The sequence below is a fragment of the Nestor notabilis genome, unplaced genomic scaffold, assembly GCF_000696875.1.
Source record: "Nestor notabilis isolate BGI_N333 unplaced genomic scaffold, ASM69687v1 scaffold2575, whole genome shotgun sequence".
Taxonomy (NCBI): Eukaryota; Metazoa; Chordata; class Aves; order Psittaciformes; family Psittacidae; genus Nestor; species Nestor notabilis.
Window position 1 is genome coordinate 28,812 of NW_009930471.1, and position 17,369 is coordinate 46,180.

Sequence of the window (17,369 nt, forward strand, 5' to 3'; positions counted from 1 at the left end):
CTACACTGTGCTGTGTACACATACTGGCTCATCTAGGTCTGTGTCAAGTGTCTGCACTATATTGCGTTGTGTAGTTGGAGTTGTCTTCCAGAATTCCTGTAGAAGGAATTGGTTTCTTTCCCATGGTAAAACAATGTGCATTGTTTCAAGTTCAACCTCTTTCGTGTGTGTGTGTGTGTACAAAACCCTGTGTTTCCCTTTACTGTTGCTTTTTCACCCAGCAGTAGCCTAACGCTTAGCACACAACTAGTGCTTAGTACCTAAGCATCTAATTCCCCATTCTGATGATAGACATTCTTGATGCATTTACACAAAACCCCTCAACTGTCTCATGATACCAGTGCAGTGGTGGTGTTTGGGAGCAGTGGTCTGCTTAATTAGAGCAGTATCACCATAAAGAGATAGTCCCTGCAAGGGCTCATGAGTAGCAATTTCACATGGAAATAACGTGTGTATTCCAGGAACCTTTTCTGTTCCCCTGTGTGAAAGTACATGCTATTGCATTTGCACATTTCCAGCCATGTGTGTTAAAGGTTTTTAGCACCCTCCATCTCACACATGCTCATAGACAAAGTGTATGAATTGTGCCAGATACTTTCAATTTCTTTAAGGTGAAGTGCTGTATCTGTAGGTTTTGCTCTGTAGGCCTTTTATAGCCTCACTTAGTGAGATTTGCAAAGTGTCATCTTTATTTTTAACTTCACTGTTCTGTTGAATCTCTCAATTCTGTTCTCATTTTTGCTGTCTTTCATTTCTGGATATGAGCATCCATACAACACAGGAAAACTACTGTGCAGGCAAGGTACAGTCTGTGCTGTATTTATTGTCCTAAGGTTTTTATACAGTGGGAACAGGGGAACTTTGGAACTTTAGAGTCCGAGTATGAAGTTCACATTCAGTGCTTCAAATCAGAGAGTCATGAACCCAAAGAACTGTGTGTTATAGGTAAACTATTTTGATGTGCTTTTTTCTTTTTTTACCATTTCCAGACAGTGTATCTGACTGATAACTCTTTGACAGATCCTTTGATGAGATCTTTTGTCCCTTTCAGAGTTTATAAATAGTATTAAACACAGGAATGGTCCAGTTTTGAGTTTAGATGTGTTTTCCTTTCTTTCGCTTTGAAGAGGCTATAGTCTCCTCTAATGAACTTTTGTTTGTTTCAGTTGAGTAATGAACATTACCCAGGAAAACACAGCATCTGCCAGAGTGCCTAAGGGAAAGATAGGAAAGGTGACAGTGCATCCTACTAGAAATTGCCTTCATTTTGCCTTGGTTATGGAACCTTGCTTTTTTGGGTTTAGACCCCGACTCTTACCCTCATGCAACAGATTGCTGTCGTCATACCACAGTACAAATGCCCATTCCTTCCTAGGTCTGATTACCAGAAGGATAATTCTAGTTAAAAAGCAGCCCTCTCTTGAAAAATGTCTTCATACACAGAGCCCTCCTGCTCTCTAGGAGTTCTAATAGCATAAAATAGGTCCTCTTACCGCATCAGCAGTTTCAACCCTTGACTTATATAATGCAGACCAAACATAGTACTTGAAGAAAAAAATAAGGCACCTAGTATTTTTTTCCACTGTTGTTTAGGAAGTCTCTAAAAGAGTTTCTTCTTTCTTGTATTCCTTCCCAGCTTCTACGTGGGACATTGTGTGGGATATTTTTCTTGGTATTTCTTTAGTGACTCTATCCTTGACCTCCGGTGTTACCAGAGGTCAAGATTTTGAATGTATCCCTCTCACCCCTACCTTCCCCAGGAGAAAGTAATATCTAAGGCTCCCCAAGATGAACAAGGGTCATACGTGCCATCCAAAAAAACAGGAATAGCTTTTTCCACCAAATCTCCTGTTAACATAGTCTTGTTAGTATGAGCAACTCTTTTAAATTAGCAGCTCATTTGCCTTCAAATTATACTGCACATAATACAGGTGCTTCTGCTATGTGATGCCACCTGGTGACTTGTGGATTCATATGGGCTATAGTTGCTTTTGAGGTGGTTCCATGACTAGCTGTCTTGAGGACTGCGCTTCTACTCCCTCTTTGTCCATTCTGGTAGGAGAGGCTATTGCTGAATTTAGACTTGTATGTGTGTCCAGGTTGGTGAAACTCCTGACCCACCTGGCTGCAAGATCTTCCTTAGTACAATCGTAATCCCATAATTGGAACTTCTTTCAAATTCTGCTTCTCCCAAGGGTGATTCAGATGTAAGACAAATCCAGCTAATTAGTCATGGTCATCATGGTAGGCAGTTTCGTTTCAAGACCTCTTATGTCCCTCAGAATAAATACTTAAGACCTTCTTCTGGTTTTTGAATATGCTTTTTGAAGGATTTAGAAGTACTTGCACCATGAGTTCCAGCATCATCCAGTTTGCATGCGCAGTGTCTCTCTGAACTGAGATATAATTTTTATTCCTCATGGAATGATATTCTTGCTAATAATGAGAAGGCAAGCCCATGTGGCTGTAGCCTGGGGTGGTTTTTTTCCTGTATGGTGTACAGATCTTTGTTAGTCCTTAAGCTATCCTTTAATTGGTTTCAGACTACTGCCATTAAATGTCAGTATTGTCTAGAATTTCATGTTCCTAATACAGGTGATCACACGTAGGATGGTTTAGGCAAGCACTAATGCAAGATAGGGCAATAGGGTGCTCCAATTATGTACTGCACTTATATTTTAAAAATGAGCAGAGGTGCTGCTGTGCAAAGCAGGACAAAGGTAACTGAAAGCCACAGGGGTTTTTCATATTTAGATCCAAGATCAACCCAGAGTTATGGTAATTTACAGTGGTTTCCTATGGATAGTGTCACAACACAGATTACTGCGTGCAGTGAAAATGTCCTCTCCTGTTGCATCACTGACATGACTTCTACCCTCCAAGGAATATTCTGTCATAACATCTTAATTGATTTTGCAGTTTCTTGAATATAGTATCAGTATCTCACTCCCATGAATAACATCCATTTCTCGAGCATCTTATGTTTGCCTCCCCACACTGCAATCTTCTGTACTTTGGTCCTGCTTCTACTTGATCTGTCTTTGCAATATCGGAACAAAAGAGACTGGTCAAATTCTTTCTTAATTGTTTTGCATTTACAAACTGACCCAAGGCAGGTAGAGAAATTTGTGGGAACCCCATATTTTCAGAAGAAACATTGCTACAACAAGCTTTTTTCAACTGACCTTTTTTTAAAGGGTAAAAGTTCACATATCTCCCTAGGTTACTGCAGGGGTGTGAGACTTTGATTTATTTATAGTTACCTGAAATCTGAGAAAACAAAACAAAATATATAAAAAAACCCCAAACAGCACACACACCCCACATAAATATTATAGTAATTATAGTACCTGTCAATTAATCTTTGATCAGATAGATGCCTTGTTTCCCATGTATTTCACTCCAAGCTCTAGTGCATTTCCTAGCAATTTCTAAGCAGCCTATTATCAAGTTACTTGAAGCAGAAAGTTCAGATGAATCTCTTTTTTGGCATTTACTGACTGCTGGCAAGAAATATGCTGCTACCTCACGCCTGACCACTGGGTTCTGGAGAGCTGTGAATGAAGGGCCACAGGGCAGGCAGGCAGTCTGTTACCTTCATCTTCCTCTGCTGGGCAATTCTCAGCAGGAGTCATTTTCTGGCTAAGATTGTGGTTCAACAAGAATTGCTGCATTGTTAATAAACCACCATTACACAGATTTAATCCATTGCTTACCAGTCATACTGGTAATAAGAGAAACAGGGGTTACTTGGGGTTTTTTAAGTGTTAAAGGGTTTGTGTATGTGTAAGGCAGTAAAAGCTGTGACGAACACTTAATAGATAACTGCATGGCATACTGGAGGGGAGGAAAGAATCGCTGTCATTTAGCCTGTTTGGGAAGACCTTAAGTGATAGTTACCTCATTGTGCCTTAAGTTTCACAGCTGTTCTGTGCTGCACAGGGAATATGATCTTTAAATGTACCTTCATTTTGTTTTGTGGGAGAGAATTTTTGGAAGATATATATTACATTTTTTCACATTTTCGGGCAAAATTCTTGAAATGTTTTATAGCAGTTAAATGACTAAAATTTTAGTTGGGAATGTTTTCATTCCTTGTCATTCACAGAACATCTGTGAGTAGCTTACATCAAAAGTCAGCAGTAAGCCACAAGGATTTGAGTTTCCTAGTTATATAGCAGATCATGGATCGACGTAATTAACAAAATAACATTTTGCTTCCAAATTCCATGTGCTATTTTTGAAAAAGCAGGAGTACATTTTAATATGTATGTAATAAAACTGACTGAGACTTGCCTTTGAATGGGTAGGTATTCAGAAGGGAAGCAATCTATTGGTGGCTACAGTGAAAAATCTTATGGGTGTGAGTTCTGTGAAGATGCTTGAGTATGGGGAGTGCACAGAGCCCCCACAACTCCTGTACACCAGTCAGGTAGTAGTCTGTGCTGTTTTCATGAAGTTACTGACTAGTTTTCATTCAGGCACAGTATGATCTGTCCCCGCAATTGCCCTTTCTGTCAGCCAAATCCTGTTGCAGCAAATACAGAAACTAAGAGCAGAACAACTCTCGTGTTTCTCAGATAATACCAAGAAGATGGAAACAGATTAACGGGAATGTGAAGAGGTGCATTGTGAGATGAAGAAGTTGTGACACAGTACACTGAAACACTGGAATCAGGAATGCAGAAAAAGGCAGAATCTTGTGAAAATTCAAAGAGTAGTCAGATTTAATGAACACTCTTTATCCCCTATTTGTCAGTAACAGCACTGGCTTACCTAGCAGGTACCATGAAGATAAATTCACTGGTTTTCAGATATGCCTGTATCCCAGAACTGAGGTGCATAAGTAAACAGTATGCTGAATGAATTTAGAATCCTCTAAAAGTAGACTATTTTCTGCTTTGAAAGTATCTTAACACTTACCTTTATGTTAAATCATAAATCATACTGCTTTAATATTTGTATCTGTGTTTCTAGGTAATAAATCCAAAGAAAAAAGGAAAAAAGAAAAAATATGTTAATTCTGGAACAGTAAGTAAATATATTTTATGTTACTGGATGCTTTTATCTTGAAATAGAGCGTAATTGGCTTGTAATTTAACAGGATTAGAATAGAAGCTTCTGTGAAGGCCACAACAATAGATTATTTACTGTTATACAGCATTCATTTCAGATTTTTTTAAATTAAAGAGTCTGATAAAAGCTCTGTCCAAAAGTGCAATGAATTCCAAAAGAAGTTATACCAAAATTTCAGTCAGATTACTGAAATTATTAGACTATTATTGGACTGAAGTTATTGGACTATTAATAATAGTAGTCTAATAAATATGTTTTATTTATCTGAAACATAGATGGACTTTAAGAAGTCAGTTTTCTTCTTAAGTTTAACTGCTGAATTAGCATCATTAAATCTAGTGTGCTTATCATGGCTAAACCAAAATGAGTCAACATTTTTTGTAGATTGATGTTAAAAAATCTGTTAGTTCAGTTTGGGATGAGAGTTTAATGTCCTGTTGTTCAGATTCCATAGTCTGTTTTATGAACCATTTGCTAGCAATACAAATAATTCCCCTCAGCAATTTCTCAGCTTCCATGTTCTGGCATCCATGATGTTCAAAATATCATTTAAAAAAAATGAAGAGAAATGTTGGAGAATTGTATATTGCAAAACTAATCAGATGTAAGATGTATTTTTTGAAACATCCAGCATGTGGGGTTTTTTCCACATGAACAGTTCCACTGAAGTCAGTAGGGCTACTTTAACTCTGAACTCCTGCCTTGAAGGAATGTTTTGTCATTCTCACATTCTTGTATAAGTCTGTTCATCAGTAGGAAAATAAAAACTTGTCTTGTACCTCTGCTTTAAATTGTAAAAAATAAGCAGAAGCAGATTGTCCATGAACATTTGCCATTCAAGATCTGATTCATTAGATAACATTTTTCTTCCATATTCCTTTTACTACAATTTAATATGTAAAAGTTCTGTTACTCTAAATCAGTGAGTCAGAAACTTATGAAAAATTACTATTTTAAATCAATACTAAAAGTAAATGTACTCAAAATGGTATGAAATCTGGCTTAGGGTACAATAAAGCAAAAAATGCATTCACATGTTCAATTTTCCTGTTGAATTTGGTTTGAAACCGAATTAACACCTTCACATGTATCTGCATTTGAAAGAACATATTTTAGTCACATTTGAACAGACAGAATCAACTGTGTCCTGTTAGCCTTTGTCTCAAATTATATGGAAATTTCCAATCAACAGTTGTTAGCAATTTTCTTTGCTCTTTCATTCTCTACCAGTGTTGTACTGGTTTTGTAATGTCTTTTCTTTATCAAGTCCTCTTTACATCCATTTGCCCTTACTTCTGTTAGTTCTTCAGGCTTCCCTTATGCATTTCCAAATTGTCACTTTCCTATGTATTTGCTTGCAGGGTTTTTTTCTCCCTGTCATTAACCCAATAATTCTTTATCCTACAGTTTTCTAAATTTTCAAACCAGGTAGCAAGACCATCATTGTCATTCTCCCTAATAGGAGTTGGCTTTTGGAGAACTTTAAGTAAAGTGGATATCTATCACTGACTGCTATCTCACTGCTGCTCTTAAGGACAGTGTACATACAGTAGCCGTATCAATTCATTATTACTTAAGGGGTCATTTTAAATTCAGACAACCAAATGACATACTAAGGAGAAATGTTTCAGAATACATGGTGAGTTTTGAACAATGCCAAGTAGCGTAATGTAAAATTCACCATATAAAATTTGGAACATTGGTATTGTCTGTATGGAAGTAAACACTTTGGCCACTTTGAAAGGGTGTTGGGGTGTTGTCTGTTTGCATTTTTTACCTTTTTAAATCAGATTCACTGAAAACGTTAGCTTTAACTAGTTAGAAACAAGATGACCAATTGTAATAACAGATGAACCATTAAAATGACTGTGTCCAGTGGGAAATCACATAAAAATTTCAATCTTACATGCAAGACTATGCTACTGATAGTCTGGTAGAACTATATATATACATATATATATATGTAACTATATATGGTCGTCATATCTCAGCTGGAAGGGTAATTTGATCACTTTAAACTTTGGAAGTCACTAAGACTCACAGAGAACCTGTGACAAAGGAAGTAGGATGGAAGGCAAAATTGCTGCCTGTAACCTCATTCTTAGTCCAAGTTTACAACATAGGAATATTTTCAGGTTTTATATTTTGCTGTAGTTGGCGGCAAATCAAATTTCATGACAAACTTCCACCCCCTTTTTATTGCATGTATCATTATCAGTGAATTTGCTTTGAGTAGTTACTTAGTTTTCACTGACTGACTGAGGCACTTATGTTGTGAGTTTTGTGTCACTTTGTAAATAAAACAAAAATAATTTGGATTTAATTATTTGCTTCATAAATGATGTGTGGTATATGAAGATCTTAAATGCTGGATCTTTTCCACTTGATTTTATACTTCCGGGACTCAAGTGCTGAAAATGCCAGTAACACATTCAGGCCACTGTCCGCATGATCAGAAGACGTGCATGTGGTAACCTGCCCTGGCACGCAATCTTCTATCCCTTAACTTTTGCTTGAAAATGCCCCAACAAACAATTGTAGTAGACTTCCAAATTTGTCTTTCAAGAACTGCCTATCAAAATGGTTTCATTTTTTTTAATCTTTTTTCCCTAATACTGTAGGAAATTTTGTCTTAAGGACAGAGCTCCAAACACTTTGTGCTTATGTCTCTACTTGTTCAACTGGGAAATGACAATTCATGTCTGACTGTCTTTTATTTGCTTTCAGGTAACATTGCTTTCCTTCCTAATTGAAACAGAAGTTTCATTCCTTGACTATATTAAAGGCGGGTATGTGATTGGCAACAAACCTTTCTTGTTTTCACAATCTCAATGTAATTCACTGACAATTTGTGTATGTACTTTGCATATGATGACTCTGAGTAGTATCTGTAAAGAGATGTATTGTTTCCTCATTTTAGAGGCTGTCCTTTCCTACGTAAAACCTGCAGACAGTTACTGATGTAAATTAAGCTATGGAACTTTGCTTAAAATGTTGGAATCGGTGTTGGTACTAAAACACTGAGATTGAGTAATGACCTCTGATCAGCCAGTGAAAGTTGGATTAACTGAAAAGGAATTACCTAGATACTATAAAATTAGTAAAATGCTAGTTTATTTCTTCTGATTACACTGACCTTTGGTGTATTCAATATTGGCGTTTATTTAGAGCCTTTTGCTTTCAAAGGCATATTTTCAATATTAATTATGTAAAATTTGTAACACATTCAATTTCTCATTTATTGTCATTTTCCCAAAAGGGAAGTAGAGACAGAAGCATTGCATGGCTTATCCTAGAACATGCCTAGATTGAATCTCAGGAATTCCTCAGGCTCTTAATCTCCCTGCCAGAACACAATTCTTCTCTGTGATAAATGAAAAAACTTTGTTACATTTTCCTAGGCACTTACTATGGATTTTTGAGGCATACCGTCTGAATATACATCCCACATTTATTTTAGAGCATTGATTACCTATGAAGAAAGAAGTTACTTTTTTTGTGCCAGTCTTCAACCAGTCTTCAGTTGAACTGAAAAGGAACTCTGTGTTGTATTTTGGCAGTAGCAAGACAGGGCTTTGACTTTGTTCCCAACAGTGGCAATCCTATGTTCCTGTTGTGGGCTTTAACAGAAGCATGTTTGCCAGAAGTTTGTATTGAATGAAGTATATGTATGCACAAATGCACGAACAGTTTTTTACCTCTAATGTTCTATACTGATATTTTGTGTATATCTCTGTAACTGCAAGTCAGAGACGACCTGTGATGGTAATTACCATTTAAGGGGTTTTCTGCTCTTTTATAGAGATATAATTCAGCAGAATGCTCTGTGCTTATAAGTATGAGCAGAACATTAATGCTTATTGTCTAATTATTTCATATAGAATCTTGTTTAGTGATTCATACAGTTATTTCTGTCTACATGCCAGTGAATACTGTAGAAGTACTTGTATAAAATGTTACCTTTCTGCAACCTATACAGTTTTATAAACATGACCAGGAGGCTGAGACTCAGGCTCATTCTCTCGGCTTCTCTCTTCCTTCATTTATCTCATTTAATACTACTACATATCAGTTGCAGTCCAGTTGGCAGACTATGAAGAAAGGGGGAAAAGAAGATTTCACCATTAATCAGTCTGTTTTCCCATCATGTCCTTCAAAATTGTTTTTTTTAGTTCCCTGGTTTTCTTCCATTTAGCTAGACAAGGGTAAGAAAACACTGATTCTGCAATAGGCATAATATTGACTCTTCAATAAATGGATGCTTATGAAATACTTCATGTTCAGAACTTTCATTGTAATTAATTTGAGGTGTCTAGAAGTAATACTGATTTAATGGAAATCTTGACAGCTTTAACTGTGATAAATTGGGGTTACAGTCTTAATTTCATTTGTGGGTTGAGTCTGCATCTGTTTAATTGGGATATTGCATTATCAGTGTCATCAGTATGACTTGTTGGGTTTTTTAAAAGCTCTGAAGAATGAAATAGAAGTTTGTCCAGAAATTCTAATCCCATATTACTACATAACACTGGATTTTATAGCAGTGTAGCAGGAAAGAGGTGGATGTCTCTTTTGTGTCCACTTTACATCTTAAGAATCTTACATCACAGTAGCTGACTTTTGCTTACATCTTGATACTTAATCACATATTTTGCCACACTGACCTTCCCACGTTTGAAATAGGTACATTGTGCTAAAAATTAATGTGTATTCCAAAATCTGATTTCTCCTGCCACTTACCAGTGAAAAACATATTCCTATCAAAATACCTGCAAATATATGGATAAGCTCAGGAATGCAAGGTGTAAGGCCTTGGAGAGGAATGCAGTTGAAATTATCCTGGTTTACAGGAATGACTGTCAAACAGTTCATAGTCTGCTCTGGTTTTGTGTGGATGAGAGATCAGGAGGCAAAAAGCTGCAAGACTCAGTGGACAGAAAGGATATTTCTGAGCAGAATTTCCTAGCCTCTTTGACTTAGAATAGGGCATGAGCTACCAAGTTACACTAGCCATCTGTAAATCAATAAAATTCAATAAGCTGAATCTTTGTACAACTCAAAAATATTGTCATCTCTTCTGTCCCAGATTAGTGGAAGGTAAGAAGAAATGTTTTCTTCCCTTCCTGTTAAAAGTCTTCCCTTCATCCAGGTGTTTGGAAATGAACGCTCACACATTGCTTGAATTCTAAGGACTTTGGACATATATTTTTAACTGAACTGTGTTTAATCATTAATGGTCAAATGGAAATTTAGAACTCCTTTCATGACAGCTATTTTCATCCAACTATATGATGTAATGGCATGCATATTTGATGTTCAGAGGACACCTGGTGTGAGATACAGTTAGGAAGCAATGGCTGCTGTAACTACACATTTTAGAGGCTTTACCATGTATTTCTTCTGTCCTTGGAGAATAATAAGGAGTAATAAGACTATGTAAGAGCAAGGTCTTGCAGAGCCTTTGTCAGAAAAATGTTCCCTAATACAGCATTTGGCCAAACAAGCATCTGCAAAGGAGAAATCATAAAATAAGTGTCACTGGGGACTTAAATGCCATGGAGAAGATGCAGCCTCTTGGTAGTGTTAGTTACTCCATTAGCTCCATTGTAGAATTCTGCGCAGTAAGTGGTCCTTAAACCTTCAACAGCTCCCGCTGCTAACAGACCAGCTGGTTGTCACTCCGAAGCCGCAGGAGGAAATTCATACTTCCTTCCAATGTACTGTTTAAAAACCCCTAATTGTTACAAATGTTATCAAGACTAATCAAAAGCTACATCAAGGCTTATGTATATCAGTGATGATAGAGCTGTTAGTAAAAAGATGATAGATTTTGTCTTGCTGTCCCAAAGAAACGCACAAAATGGCTGCTCTGTCATCGTGAGTTGAAGATTACTGTTCCTTTTAAGATACTTTCTTCATTTTTCATGGTAGTATAGGGTAAAATCACCTGTCCAGGAATCAAATGGATCATGTCTTTCTATATCAACTAAATACTGTCAGAGCAGTAGTGATCTGTCAGGCTCTGAATCCATAAGGCACATTGCTCTGCTTGGATATTCTACCAGAGTTCTCCTTTGGGCTGGGACATTGAGCAGCTCAGCCTGTCTGGCCAGGTGACAGTGTTTTAGCAGCTTTTGTGCAAAACTTCATGGCCTCACAACATCACTTGTGTAGCAAGTATCATGAGCTTTTAGTGTGGCTCCTTGGAGAACTACACAGCTAGAAAAGAAAGGATGCAGCCTTAGGCGAAGAATTTTCCTTATCAGAAACAGAAGTTTTGTTCTCTTGATGTGTTTTAAAATCTGCGTCATTAAATCAGGCACCTAAATTTGTGTCAAGGACCTTAATTTTATAAGCTGTTTTAAATTTTGAATGTCTTTATTCTGAATTAAGGTTTTTTCAGCTGATGTCCCTTCCACAAAATACAGTAACCAAGAATCCTATTTAAAATATAGGTAATTGTTGATGAAGGGTAACAGGTTAATAATACCAGTAACCTAATAATATGTGGTTGATACAACCTAACAATTAGTGTATTAAAAAGAAATAAAGCATGTAGTAGAAATAAAAGGAGGACAATGGACTTTCAGCTGTATTCATTACATTTATTTTGGTTCTAGAATAATATGTGTTACCGTGAAAACACTTCTTGAAATGTCATCCGGATTAATTTCCTAGGCATCTCATTTGGCTTCCAATGTAGTAGTATCTGATGTTTTCATGACATACAGCTTTTAAATTAGTCTTCCTGGATTAATTTTTTAGTTATGGCTGGTTAATTGTTTCAGTCCTTGTCAAATGGTAAAGAAATTAATAGCTTTTCTTAATAATCTTTAACACAAAACACACATTCACAGTATTACAGCTGCTTTTGAAAATATTTTTCTAATGGTATTAATTTGAAGTTAAATTGTTTGTTTGAAAGACCCAGGTTTGTGTTCAAAAAAGGTTTAATTGCATTTTGATAATTTTGACAACAAGGGTTGACCTGTGTTTAATACCTTTTGCAATTTATTATTCCTTTCCTCAGAGGACACTGGTGCCTTGTGTAACTTTGGATTCCATGTCTCTTTTCCATGAGATCATGTTCAGAGGCATGTTTCTGATATAGGATCAGAATTGTTTAGGTTGGAAATGACTCTTAAGATGATCAAGTCCAACCACTAACCCAGCATTGCCAAGTCCACCACTAAACCATGTCCCTAAGGGCCATGTCTACACGTCTTTTAAATACCTCCAGGGATGGTGACTCAGCCACTTCCCTGGGCAGCCTGTTCCAATGCCTGACAACCCTTTCTGTGAAGAAATTTTTCCTAATATCTAACCTAAATCTATCATGGTGCAACTTGAGGCCATTTCCTCTTGTCCTATGGCATGTTACTTGGAGAAGAGACTGACATCCACCTTGCTACAACCCCCTTTCAGGCAGTTACAGAGAGCGATAAGGTCTTCCTGAAGCCTCCTTTTCTCCATACATATTTTGTGTGATACATGAAACAAAGTGGTCATTGTAAACATAGGGTGGTCATGGTTTGCAGGTTTGCCCTGACAGAGTTTTGTTCTGGATTTCATAGTTCTCTGTAAGACACAAATGGTGTTCTCTGTGATCATGAGTCCATAATGCAAAGTGACAGCTTTGTTAAGAGTGGGATCTGGTTCCCTGAACTATACAGGCATTTAATGCCATTTTAAACTCCCGAAAATTTCCATGGTATAGTAAATACACTGGGGGCTTTAAAATAGCATTAGGAAGCTATATTTAGGAAACTGAAATCTTATCTATGTACAGTCATCTATACATTTTTGAGATCAAGTAATTGGTTTAAGTTCTCCCATGTTTTTCTGTAGCGGTATCACTGAAATGTACATGCAGATGGAAACAAATTCTAGAGATGTAGACATCTGTTTCAATCTTATTTTATATCATGATCTTTATAGTTGTCAAACTTGCAGCTACTGTGATATATATGCTCTTCTGCTTAGACAAAAATCATCTAGATTACAGTGGGTTGTAAATGGGAAAGACAGTTTTTCTAGTTTACCAGTAGCAATAATTTGGTTCTAGAATATCTGGAGCAATATAATACAGATATACCACTCTGAGAAAATACTTCAGAAACTGATGTTGTTATTTATTACCTGTAGTCACAGGACTTTCTTCTTTTTTTGCCATTAGATGTTATTTTAATATTTTTCTCTTTTTAGCCATTTTCCTTTTTATCTTTTTCTATTTCTTCTTAACAATTGGATCAGAATAGCTGATCCAGGAAATGAGCTTACAAGTAAGTTTTGCTGTTCTTATGCTGAGGAAAAGCTGTTTGAGGTTTTTTTTTTTCCCCATTGGCACAATCTTCAGCATGCTGAAGATACTTGTACTTGAGGTACCTGACATGTAATGCTTGAAGGAGTCTTGTTTTACTCTTCAAACATTGCACTGCACCAAAGCCCTTAAAATTTAAGTGCAGCCAGATTATAGCCCAAAAGCAGTTTTGCTTAGCAGTGCCAACAGAGACTGTAAGCATAAATAAATATAGAAGTGGTATTGTATTAGACTTTTTTGTTGTTGTTTTTCCTAACCTCTTCTTACCTAACGAGGACAATTTTTCTGCACACTGTAGTGATGGTGGTAGAAAACTAATTGACGCGCATTTCTTAGGATCTTTATTCTTACAACTAACTGACAGTGTAGAAAGGCATTGTGATTAACAAGCCACAGGGCCTGACATTTAGGAATGGAACAAATTAAATCTGACTTGTCATGCCATTAAAAAATTTTTGGTGAAGCTGCATGAAGCATAATGCAGAAATATTGACAGTAAACTTCTCTTATAAACCTTAGGTCTTCTCAGAGATTGCAGCAGCTTCCGCCATTGTCCATATTGAGGCCACAGCATATTTAGAAATATTCCAGGCTGACCACGTTGATACTGTGAGCATTAGTAGGCTTTTACTACATTTTGGAGACAGTCCATAACCTAGCTTAGTTTGTTTTAGTCTTGATCAGAATTATAAAGTCATTCCATGTTAGTTGCTTTTTTCATACCCAGCTTTTTTTTAAATAACCAGTATTTTCTCTGGCCGTGTCAGGTTATGTGAGCAGCAAAACTGCTACTGCAAGGCCAGGTGTCGGATTGTTGATGTTTAATCTGAATGTGCATGAGTTAAATCTGTTCAGTAACTTTCAAAGAGCTTTAATTTTTGCTCATTAAGTTCATTGTTGCACACACTGAGAGGCAGAAATTTGAAGGGAGATGTAAAAGACTCAATCTGAGCAAATTCATGCAAACTCTTTTTCCTGATAGAATCTTACTAGCAGAGAGATTAGCCCCAGAATGACAGTATTTTGTCCTGAAGGAAGATGCAGAACAGAACTGTGTTTAGTTGTATTGCTACTCTGTAAAAGTCCATTAATAATTATTTTTTTTAACAATAAATCTATGCTAACAGCTGATCCATCCAGAATAATGGCTTTGTTAAGCTACTGCTCCAAATACAGATCTTTGTATTCCTGCTTCCAGATTTTACTTTTGTCTTCCAAGAATTACCTTGATACACTTACCTGAAGTAGTGACTATGTTTACATGAAAGAAATCCACTGCCAAAACCTATGATATCCTGTCCAAAGATTTTATGCATAGTATGATTTGAAACATGTTCTGGTTGAAGACACAGTTTTCTTAATGCTAAAAGGAGCAGGTTAGTAAAAACCTACTTCCCTTGACAAATTCTTCCATGACTAGGGCTAAAATATGTCCAAGGAATAATTAGTATTTCTGTTGAAACTGAATTCATAATGTTTATGGACATTCATAACCTTATAAAGGATTTAGGATTTTTCACAAACAATGAAAAAAAAGGAAGGATGGAGTAAAGTAACTGTTTTCAGTGTGCTAATAAAGTAGTAGAGTTTAGAAATAAGAATAAGAAAGTAGAGTTGTGTAGCTCTTGGCTGGAACCTTATAAAAGAGATTTCTCAGTGTTTATTTACTGTATTAGAAAGTCAGTGTCCCACAGTTTGTCCACAACCAACCTTACTATCTCTTGTTTATTTTTTCACATAACAGTACAACTGTTAATAAGATTTGTATTTGCTTTTTCTACAGAACCCAAATCAATTTCACAGTTGCTATTGATTTCACAGCCTCAAATGGTAAGAATAAAAAGAAATACCTTGTGTATGTATGTAATGTGTTCAGTTTTAAGTGTGTGTATGTGCAAGCATATGTATCTATATCGGTATTTTGCTTTGTTGTATTATTGCTACATATAAAATTGAAAAAGTAGGAGCAGTTTGAAAACATTTGTGTATTTTCTGATTTTTTTTTCTTTATTAATTGCTTGGAGAAAACTGGCTAACTTAGAAGACCCCATTGAGAGGGCAAAAGAAAAGAGTTTCAAGTGGAGTGGGGCTGAAGTGGGGTGAAGCAGAGATAAGTTTTGACCTTCCTCCAAAGCTGCTTTCAGAATGTGATAATACTTTTGTAAATTTCATCTTAAAAGTGTATATCATATTATAAAAAGACAAAACTTTATGAATCTAATCACAATTGCTTGCTGCCCTTTCCATGCTGAAAAAGTTTACAGATACTACTGTTAACCTGCTAAAAAACATTGCATTTTTACCTCATACAACCACAGTTATGCATATACGAAATAAGTTACTTTTCTTTTCATGATCTTTTCAGTCTCTGCTTTCGTAGGTTTCTATCATTTTTGAAAGAGAAAATTCTGCAGTGATTCAGTTTTAAAGTAAATCTGGTCCTTGCTCCAACAGGTAACCCGTCACAGCCTACTTCACTGCACTACATGAATCCTTATCAGCTGAATGCTTATGGCATGGCACTGAAAGCAGTAGGAGAAATAATTCAGGACTACGACAGTGATAAAATGTTCCCAGCTCTAGGTTTTGGAGCTAGACTGCCTCCTGATGGAAGAGTATCACATGAATTTGCACTGGTAAGTAGAATCATAGAATCATAGAATAGTTAGGGTTGGAAAGGACCTTAAGATCATCTAGTTCCAACCCCCCTGCCATGAGCAGGGACACCACACACTAAACTATATCACCCAAGGCTCTGTCCAACCTGGCCTTGAACACTGCCAGGAAAGGGGCATCCCCAACTTCCTTGGGCAACCTATTTCAGTGCCTCACCACCTTCACTGTGAAGAACTTCTTCCTTGTATCTAATCTAAACTTCCCCTGTTTAAGTTTCATGCCATTACCCCTTGTCCTACCACTACAGTCCCTAACGAAGAGTCCCTCCCCAACATCCTTATAGGCCCCCTTCAGGTACTGGAAGGCTGCTATGAGGTCTCCATGCAGCCTTCTCTTCTCCAGGCTGAACAGCCCCAACTTTCTCAGCCTATCTTCATACGGGAGGTGCTCCAGCCCTCTTATCATCCTCGTGGCCTCCTCTGGACTTGCTCCAACAGCTCCATGTCCTTTTTATGTTGAGGACACCAGAACTGCACACAATACTCCAAGTGAGATCTCACAAGAGCAGAGTAGAGGGGCAGGATCACCTCCTTTGACCTGCTGGTCAAAAATCTATAAATATCTATACATTGTTTGAATTTCTTTACTACAACAAAATTTTGGGAGTTAAGGTTGGAGTCTTAAGCAGTTACTGGGCAAGTAAAGAACAGATAATGTGCTAATTCTTCTGTATAAAAGACTGTTTCAAAATTTTTCACCATAGGGAAGATACTGAGAAAAATCCAGAGCCAAGAAGTCCCTATAGGCCAAAATTAATGATCAAGAAAAATAATCATCTTTAACCTCAGCTGTAGCAGCATGAGAAACAGATGCTTGAAAGACTTCAGATTGAAGCTGATCTATTTTAAGAAGCAAGCAAATCATGATCCAAGATAATCCTTCATTATTGTTGTTATTGTTCTCTATAATTTTCTGGGATCTCTATATCTTTTACAGACTGCTAGTTCAGAGACATAGAGATAACTAAGTGGACTATAAGTTGAGATACAAGAACAAATCTGAGACTGGTCCATGTGCCAGTTAAATTACAAAGCTAAAATCTTAACAGGATTTACCAGAAAGGTTAATGTGTTATAACTGATGCTTGTGATTAGTGTGGATGTTGTCTACTTGCTTGTTCTGAGGTTTTTTTCCTCTCTGAGTAGGATAAAGTTGCCAGAATTACAGCAACTGTAGGTATATCAGGTAAGTTTTAATTAGATAGCAGCAAAGACATGGAGAAAGACTGGCGATTGGAGATGTGTATTTCTTCAGTCAGCCTGTGCTAGAAAACAGTGGATAGTAATTTTCCACATGG

The 17,369-nt window shown here is 36.8% G+C and overlaps 1 protein-coding gene across 1 annotated transcript in view; it reads left to right on the plus strand.

Moving 5' to 3' along the window:
- CPNE8 (copine VIII) overlaps positions 1-17,369 on the plus strand; it is a gene marked incomplete at its 5' end in the record, with an annotated part of 57,357 nt that overhangs the window by 24,931 nt on the left and 15,057 nt on the right. The window contains 4 exons of the mRNA XM_010015398.1: positions 4,978-5,031; positions 7,804-7,865; positions 15,180-15,226; positions 15,851-16,032. Of these exons, the coding sequence (XP_010013700.1) occupies positions 4,978-5,031; positions 7,804-7,865; positions 15,180-15,226; positions 15,851-16,032 (345 nt within the window). The remainder of the gene's footprint in view (positions 1-4,977; positions 5,032-7,803; positions 7,866-15,179; positions 15,227-15,850; positions 16,033-17,369) is intronic.